This window comes from Morus notabilis, unplaced genomic scaffold, assembly GCF_000414095.1.
Source record: "Morus notabilis unplaced genomic scaffold, ASM41409v2 Scaffold823, whole genome shotgun sequence".
Classification (NCBI taxonomy): Eukaryota; Viridiplantae; Streptophyta; class Magnoliopsida; order Rosales; family Moraceae; genus Morus; species Morus notabilis.
In genome coordinates, this window is record NW_010366474.1 from 46,449 (window position 1) to 56,252 (window position 9,804).

The window sequence follows — 9,804 nt, forward strand, 5'->3', positions numbered from 1 at the left end:
AAATGAAAAAAAAATAATAAAGTTTCAGGACAAAAGTAAAAAAAAGGGGACAAAAAAGGATCAAAATGAAAATATAAAAGGAGTAAAAAACAGAAAAAAGTCAAAAATGAAGAAATAAATAAGTTTTTGAACATAAAGAACCAAAACAAAAAATAAAGTTTCAAAGAAAAAATACGAAAAGGTAGAAAAAAGTCAAAAATGAAGAAATAAATAAGTTTTAAGATAAAAAGAACAAAAACGAAAAAGAAATCGAAAGTAGTTCTCTATATGCTCATTAAATTAATGATTAAAAATAGACTAGTAAAACCATCATTAATTTACCTAACATATATATTCATGATAATTTTTCCAATTATATATAAGCTACGTAGTAAAAGGGAAAAAGAAAGGTTCTAACTAATGATTCATTTTAGACTACTTTTCAAAAAACATCTCTTCACCGATTGCTTGCTTTATTGCTTATGTGGAAGCATAAGGAAGAAGATATGATTATCATTTATTTTGATACTTAATTTGCATGAAAGGAGACAATAATAAAAAGGAAGAGATATGTATTACGATTATCAGTAACAAAACGCTAACGGAGAATATAATATAACAGTTGTAATTTTCATTTTTTTTTTCGAGAGGATGTAACCCAGTAATGAACTATTCTTATCCATGAAAAAAAATTGAATCGACATTTGATGCTAATATTATATGCCAGTGCGATTTTACTGATAATTGTATGTTTGTGTCAAAAAATGATCAAACGACAAATGATAAGATACTTTAGATAATTGGGCTCCAAAATTAAAATAAAAAAAATAAAATACAATAAAATATCTCGAAGTCAGTAAAAACGTATAAATACTGGAGTTTCCTCTAATTCATTGGAGTGCGACCAGTAGTTACATCATTAAATCTAAAGCGTTCGATTACAACTATCTAATTCTGTTTTTTCATTCGTTCTGGTGCGGTCAATTATTCGTGGTACTTCTATTCCTCATTCATTTTTTTTTCCTTTTTTTGCTAGAAGTTCCTCATTCAATTTCTAGTTATCGATCTGCTTCGGATTTCTTTAAGTTGTTTTGTTTCTTGTTGCATGACGTTTGGTTCATAAATTCAGAATCATAATTTAAAATTATTATCGATTTACGTATACTTTTTGTGATAACAAATACAATCACGAATTATGATCTGAACTATGACACGAATCCACCAACTAAACGCATGATCAAGGAAGTATTGTTGCTTTGTTACAATGCAAGTATATATCCCCAAAGCTGCATATTCAAAAGGCGAAAAAGCGAAGTTTAATCCTAAATAGTTTAAAAACAGGACAAATTTCTATTTAAGAATAAACTATATCACTACTCTAATTTGAAACAAGAAAATGGTGGAAAAAGAAGACAAGACATATGAACATAGCCGATACACCTTCCCGAAATTTGAAGTCCGGTTAGTCTAGATACATGGTGATGAATTGACTACCAAATTATTTGGTTGCTACGGGACTGTTAAGGACATCTGTATTAATTATCTAAACACGCATTTTTAGAATTTAGATGATCAACTGTTCACATTAGCATTCTCGTCATTGCAGGAACTGATTTAACTTAAACCTAATTATATTTTCAGCGATCATTTTACTCTCTCCAAATTTGTTCAATAGAATGAATACAAGTACGTACACTTGCTAGTAGTCTCAACATTGGCACGAATATGAATTCATTATATGTAATTATAAGGAGTTCACTTAGTACTGCATGTACATGAGTTTTTATTCGGGCTATTTTATATATGTGTACTGTGATCGAATTTTAGCAACTTGACTCTTTAAACTTTTAATTTTGACAAGTTATCTTTTAAATTTATAAAATTATTACAATATACTTCATTTTGTGAATGATTGTGTTAAATTAGTGATGAAAAAGCATGTTCAATGAAAAATTCCAATATACTAATTCAAATGTAAGACAAATCTTTCAATTTCTCAATTTATAATCCCTTAAATCTACCAAAAAATTTGAGCAAATGTAGTAAAATGGGGCACATTCACTACAACAATTAAGCCCATTTGCGACGACATTTTTTGCGACGACATTTGTTGTCGCAAATAATACACTATTTACAACGACATGTCGTCGCAAATACCGTCCGTTAAATAAAATAACAATGTCGTCGCTAATAATTTCATTGTCGTCGCAAAAAATGTTGGCGCGCAATTTTCAATGGCGCGGATTATTGGCGCCAAGATAATCCGTTTTTTTGCAACGACAAGTCATGACTATTTGCGACGACATTCATCGTCGCAAATAATTTTACCTTATTTGCGACGATATTTTTTTACTGTCGTCGCAAATAATCTTATTTGACGATAAAGTAGGCACGGGAAAAAAGCATTAGTTGCGACGACTTTAAAATATTTGCAGCGAGAAAATATCGTCGCAAATATTTTAGTATTTGCGACGACATTTTATTAATTTGTGACGACATTGTCATCGCAAATATTATAGTATTAGCGACGACAAGTCATGAATATTATATTGCAACAATCTTACAAATTTAGGGGGCTGATTTTCAAAAATTAAAATTTTAAGGGTGCAATTTGCTAAACCATGATAAATTCAGGAGCAATTGTACTAAAAATCCTTTTACTCACACGGTACACAGGGTTTTTAGATGTTAGATGAGAGTTTTCTGAAACCACACGGTCGGTTTTTAAAAAATGCTTGGAAAGACCATCGGTATTAAGCATAAAAATCCTTTTACTCACACGGTTTTGAAGAGGTAAATTTGGTAAGGGAGGGGAATATTTCAAATGATGAGTCCCAATCTAGAAGAGTACCGATCTAGTTGGATGTGGTAGTTTTATCTATATCAGTTATTCTCCCTCATAATTTATTTACAATGTAATAACAATACCATCACAAAATATATTTATAATTATTTCAGTTAATACAATTCAATTACGTGGTAATTAATTTATTTGGTAAAAGTAGGCAAGGTTCTGATTAATTTGTCTGGTCAAAACTTGTGGACAAAGATATTGACTGCCCCTGCTTTATTGCTTATGTGGAAAAATAACCAAGACTCATTTCTCTGAGTACCAAGATATGACTAATATATCATTTATCTTGATACTTAATTTGCATGAAAGGAGAACATATTGAAAAGGAAGAGGAGAGAATATATATGTCAGTAACAAAACGTCAACAGAGAATATAATATAACAATTATTGCATATCAGAATCAATCCTTCGAGTAAAAAATATTTTTTTTTTAGAAAAAATGAATCAACTGTTGCTGCTAATATTATATGTCAACGCGATCGAGTTTACGGATAACTATATTATTATTGTTGTCGTTTTATATAACTGCTTTACTCCCTAAACCTTAGTTTTAAGCCTTGCAGCTCCAAACGCTTGGGAATACATGGAGGATATTTTGTTGAGTAATTGAGGAAGTATTGCTGCTTTATCACTAAACAAGTATATCCCCAAAAGCTGCCTATTCAACGGAATCATATATGTACGAGTTAAAAAGAAAAAGGATAAAATACTATTTAGGAATAAACTTTGCTTTGGTATTTTGAATACAAACATACATGCTAGTAGTATCAACACTCACGCGAATATAACTTAATTTTGTGCAAGCGAGTTCACTTAATACTGTACATTTATGCTCTTAAAATATAAAAAGACATTTATGCTCTTACAGGAGTAAAAGCAGCCCCACATGGGCACCTAATTACTTTTGTGTCAGTTGTAAAGGAAAAATGAACAATTATGTGTTATGGGACCAAAATAATCTTTTACTATTTACCTCTTTTATGAATTTTCAGTTTTAATTTTTTATAAGTTTTTAAAAAATATCACATATAATTTTTTTTATTACAGTTAAAAAGTTTTCAAAAAATATCACATCTTAATTTAAATTGATAACTCAAATCCGTGAAGTGAATTAAGGCATACATGTAGGCACATGTAACTTTTTTTAAACGAAATTACCGTGCAACAAATAATATAATATATAAAAAGACATTTATGCCCTCACAGTGTAAAAGCAGCCCCACATTAGTCCTCCCCATAAAAAAAAAAACGAAGTGAATTAAGGCATACATGTAGGCACATGTAACTTTTTTTAAACGAAATTACCGTGCAACAAATAATATAATATATAAAAAGACATTTATGCCCTCACAGTGTAAAAGCAGCCCCACATTAGTCCTCCCCATAAAAAAAAAAACATGCTGTACAGTTAGTTTATTAGTCCGTAATATAATATTAACATCACTTGTTTCATTCATCGCACTAGTAAATATCGTAGATTTAACAACAATTAAAAACCGACGTTAAAGGATTAGATGACGGTTAGGTAAACTGTCGTCTAATCATAAGTCGTTAAATGCATCTGCACTTTAACGATGGCTTTTATCCGTCGTTAAAATCAAATCTTAGATGATAGTTTCATAAAAAACCGTCATCTAAACTGGTCCTGAAATATGCCTATAATATGCATTTTGGATTACATTACACGACGATCTCTTAAGAAACCATCGTTACAGATAAACATATAACAACGGTTTTTTTTAAGAAACCGTCGTTACATTTACAATATGCACTAAAAAATTGGTGTTGTTTTATTACTTTTTTCACGGGTTAGCCTATTAATCCTGTGTTATTAGTATTTTGGCCACAATTAACACAGGTCATATAACATAAACAAATATTACATTTTCAAATCAAAGTACAATAAGTTACATATGTCTTTTTACAAAATGCGCCCATTCATTCATTTAGGTATGCCGTAAGCAATTTAATGAGCAAAATTATGAACACTTACTTTTAGTATGAGAAATTTCGTTAACCCATTCTCACTGTGTTCAAACTCAAACCTTATTTGGGCCTTCCAACAACGTAACACACTAATAAATGATAAAAAAAAATAAATTTATTATTAAAAGAAATAATATAAACTATCATTTAAACAATTAACCTAAAAATAACTTTTAAATAAAAATAACGTTAAAATCAACATTTCAACCGATGTTTATACAGAGACAGAGGAGCGATGGAGAGAGAGTGACGGTTGTTAGCAGCGGTCGATGTTGGTGGCGGAGGAGCAACGGGTAGTGGCGGCTGATGCTTGTGAAAGAGGAGCGACATTTGTGAGAGAGGGAGAGCAACAGAGAGAGGGGCAATGGTTGAGAGAGAGGCTAGGTCGATGACGGAGGAACGACAAGCGGAGATCTACGGAGGTCGCGAAGAAGGGAGAGGGAGAGAGAAATAGAGAGAAAGTGCGGCACGAGGATTATGAGGGATCTGAATTGGGTTCAAAGTTAACATTTCAAACTCCACGTTCAGATTAGATGATTGTTTTATGTAAAACAGTTGTTAAAAGTAAATTTTTTTACGACGGTTTTTTAGTAAAGCGTCGTCTAATATTCTGCGCCAGTTAGTGGACTTTTTATCAGTAGTATAGACGACGGTTATTATATAAACCGTCGTCTATTAAGAGACGTTAAATATAATGTTTAAGTTTGTAGTGTCGGGAGAGGAGGGAATCATGAATTTATTCAAGGGATAAAAGTGCAACTAATTTTTCTTTATCGGCCGATATTACTTTTGATTAGTGAAGAGGAATTTGACAGGAGAAAAATTACATTTCATGAATTAACACCGCAAAAGACCAGATGAAAAGTAAAAACACATCTGAGAGACTACAGAATTCAATTACAAACCCAATTCGTTAGATATCAACACTGCATGTAACTGCGGCCACTACATACATATACGCCTCAAAAACCAAAAACTTATTACAAGAAAGCAAAATTACAGAACCTTTTCTTCTGATCACTTTCTAGGCTTTGGCAGATACATACAAGAACACTAGCTAGCCTAGGATATAAGCAAACACTCTCTTTACGTGACTAACATCATACCTATTAAGTAAAGGTCACAAAAGTTATGGCTGTCCGATTGTATTAATTTCACAGGACATTAGAAGCTTTAATTAGCCCGAAACTAATTAAAGGACGTATCCTCTTTGGGCGGCGTAGTGGACAAGATTAGCCAACTCCTCCTCGCTAATGAAGCCATCTCTATTCTTGTCGGCGTGACAAAGGGCTCGAATAGCTCGCCATCCGGGAGCAGTAGCACCCAATTCTTTGAATGCTTTTTTAAGCTCTTTCCTGCTTAGGTTACCGTCGCCGTCGGTGTCGTAGCGTCTAATCACGCTTTTCAACTTTTCTTTGTCGTACACCGCAGGTTTCGGGCTATGATTTTGCACGCTCTTGTATGAAATATTCTTATAAGTCGTAGAGCAAAACATGGTATATAGAGTAGTACTTAAGGATGTTTGTATGAAAAGGATGATCAATGTCCTAAAAGAGGAAAAGTTGTAAAGTAGTAAGTACTATGTGCTTGGCTATGTCTAGCTCTGAGGAACTTGGAAGTATAGAGAAGGGTTTATATAGAGCATGTGTCTATGATTAGCGTTTAGCTAACTCAAGTAGTTAATACTAATTAATTGTGTTGAATTCAAAGTTAGGCACAATAAGGTGCAAAGTTAAATCTTAGCTTAAAGTTATTCGAAAGAGGGGTTATAAAGTGCATTTAAATATTGAGAGTTTTAGGACCAGTCTTATAATCCTATATATTCTCTGTCTACCTATTTAGTTTATGGATAGTGGAAGAGGGAACAGATGGCATCCAAATTTCACAAATTGACAGATTCGCCAAATCATAAAAGGCAACATATCATCAACCTTTTTTTTTTAAGGTCGCTACATGCATAACTTAATAAATCCATACTCCTTTCAATAATGAGGTTTAAAGTTGAAATTCCCTAATTATCACTTAAATAATAATAATAATAATAAATTGGTAGAATTAATCAAAGATATAATAATTAGTACTTGTGTAGTCTTGTCCTATTAATTTGTTATTTCTTTTTAAAGAATGGTATATACTTATGCTTGTATTTTGCTTTATTACTTAAAGCATATAATTTAAACTTTGATTTGTTACGGTCAATTTATAATTAGTTTTTACTGTTTTGTTAATTATAAAAGAAAAGCTAGGGTCATGTTTAGAATTGATCTCATTTTTATTTTTCACGTTTTTCGAGAAAGAAAAAATTAAAACGTTTTTAAAACGGCGTTTGACGCAATAAAGACAAAAAATGGAAATGAAAACGATTTTTTGATTTAGTGTAAAATGAGAGAAATGAAAAATGACTTTTAGTCATTTTTCATTTTTTATTTTCATTTTCTCCTCTCTCGAGCAGAGATAGAGAAAGAGAGACATTAATGGGTTTTTTATACTAAAAACAATCTCTTGATAAAACTACCAAACGCATTTTTAAAAATAATTTCTATCATTTTAGAACGAGTTCCAAACACGTCATAAATTTCTCAACTAATTCTGATCACACAACCAACATCCAAAGTCAAGTAGTTGTAGAACATATTCTTTTTTTTATAATAACAGTCATCAAAACCCTGTTAAACTAGCTAGCTATAAATTACAGAATAAATGATATCATAAATTTTATTGTTCATAACTTTCTTAATACTTTTACATATTATTTGTTCTACCAAACACTTCAGAAATATATTAACGTTTCTGTATTTCTTTTTTATGAAGCAATACTTACCAAACGAACCCCTTGTGCATGTTATATATATATATATACACATATATATACATGTATATTTTTCACTTGATTGGTTAGAATTTAGAAGGTTGATTTTACCGCAATGGAATTAGCACAATCCTAACATTTGGTTCTATTACGGATAAGGAGCATCACAGCCAATCGGCCACGCAGCTAATAAGATTCTTCTATATGAGATTTCTTTCAATATGCCCAAATATTCTTAGTGTATCTTATCAAAAAAAAGAAAAAGAAAAGAAATCATGAGAAGAAAAAACCATTATTTTTGTATAATATAATGCTTTGCTAAAAATTCATGAAGAAACGTATCTATATTTGATTTGACGAAAACATGTACTATACATTTTAAGATACTATTTATCAAGAATGTTTTATAATAAAAAATAAAAATAAAAATAAAAGACCCAGGAAAAAGTTTTCTTTACATGGTGGGCGCTCCCTTAATTCTATTGTCTAGAGAAAAAAAAAAAAAAAAAAATTGATCTTACGCTAAAACTTCTTTTTTATGTCCGATTTTAATAATTTTCCTTGCATGCAACATCAAAAGCTAGCTTGCAGGACACTCATTTCTTTAAGATTGCTACGAATGACTCTCAAATCTCAATGGAATAATCCAAAAACAGATTTTATTTAATTATCTAACGTAAGGTTAAATAGCCACATGGGTTAAGGCAAAAAGAAAAAAAGCAAAAGTTGGCAAGACTCACCACCAAGGCACCAATATTTGGGAAATCTCATCGGGTTTGAAACTACTCGTTTAATTATGTAGGAGTATCAATACACGTGCTGTTGGTTGATTCGCTGGTCAAAAGCTATCCACTTTTTGCATTTTTTGTTGAAAGGCCATGTGCTAAAAGAAAGAGGGGTCGAAATCCGAAGAAATATCAGTAAAGTTCTATTATTAATTTGTCACAAACATTAAAATGGGGCATGTATAAATCCTCCAAGTAACTTAATTAAATAATTCGTAAAAGAAATAACTTGAGTAAAAGTTATAAGAGATATACGATAATATGTATATATATATATATATATCACCATATATTATCATTGTTATTCCGAAACAGGTCTACCCTCTATTTAATTAAAGTTTTCTAACTACAAATCCATGCATGGAGGAGATATTGTCGACTACGAAGTTCCATTGGCTTGTACAAGTGACATATATAGCCCTTTTTCTCAAATAATTAATATCTTGTTTAAAATCACCACCATCTTAATTATTACCATTATCATTTTAATTAATAGCATCCTCTGGCGTTGTAGCACTAGCTGGTCGTTCATCCTCATGATAAAGGATTGCGAGAACCAAAAAAATAAAAATTCTTTATTATAAAAAGTGTCATTATTATAACCTAGGTTACATATTAATGTGTCCCGTACGAATGGTGTTGATGAGTTTGGAACTAAAGCTATATATTGTGTTTTATTTAAATTTGAGGTTATTGCTGCTTTGCCATAAAGCAAGTATATCCCCTATAAAAGTTTCCCACCGAAGGGGAGGTTTAACACTTCAACTATGTGTCAAAAAAAGAAAAAAGAAAAAGGGTAAAGAAAAGAGATAACTATACTTTGAAGGAATAAACTCTACGTTTGCCTTTTTCAAGAGAGACAAGGGCGGGGCAAGAGGATAATGCCTATATCACATTCCTGAAGAAATCAAGTGCTAATCTTCATGATTACCCCGGAATAAATCAAGTGCCAATCTGCATGATTACCCAGGAATATCTAGTCCTAATTGGCGTTTTCTCTAATTTTCTGGCTTAACAACCTTCCGATTACTTTTGATAAACACCATGATAATAGTTGTTATATATCTCATCTTTGGAATAGTATTTTTAAAATCACATGGTATTTTTTTACATATTATCTTCAAATATACGGATAAATGCTAATTGTAACCGAAATATCTTATAACCTCCAGAGAAACGACAAGTTATAATCCACCGGTTCTTAAACAACGTCTTTTTCCCCCATTAATAGATAAATTTTTTGAGAAAATATTAATAGATCATTTACGTTTGTATAATTATGCATACAATTATACATATAATTATCATTTTTCTCCCCTTTATTATTTTTGTCTCCTTTACACCTCTATCTCTCAACAAACAGCCAGCGCACCTTTTAATTTTCTTTCCC

The 9,804-nt window shown here is 31.2% G+C and overlaps 1 protein-coding gene across 1 annotated transcript in view; it reads right to left on the bottom strand.

Moving 5' to 3' along the window:
• Positions 1 to 6,012: 6,012 nt before the first annotated feature.
• LOC21389760 (probable calcium-binding protein CML16) overlaps positions 6,013 to 9,804 on the bottom strand; it is an 8,078-nt gene continuing 4,286 nt past the window's right edge. Inside the window, exon 2 of the mRNA XM_010110296.2 lies at positions 6,013 to 6,259. Coding sequence (XP_010108598.2) covers positions 6,013 to 6,259 — 247 coding nt within the window. The remainder of the gene's footprint in view (positions 6,260 to 9,804) is intronic.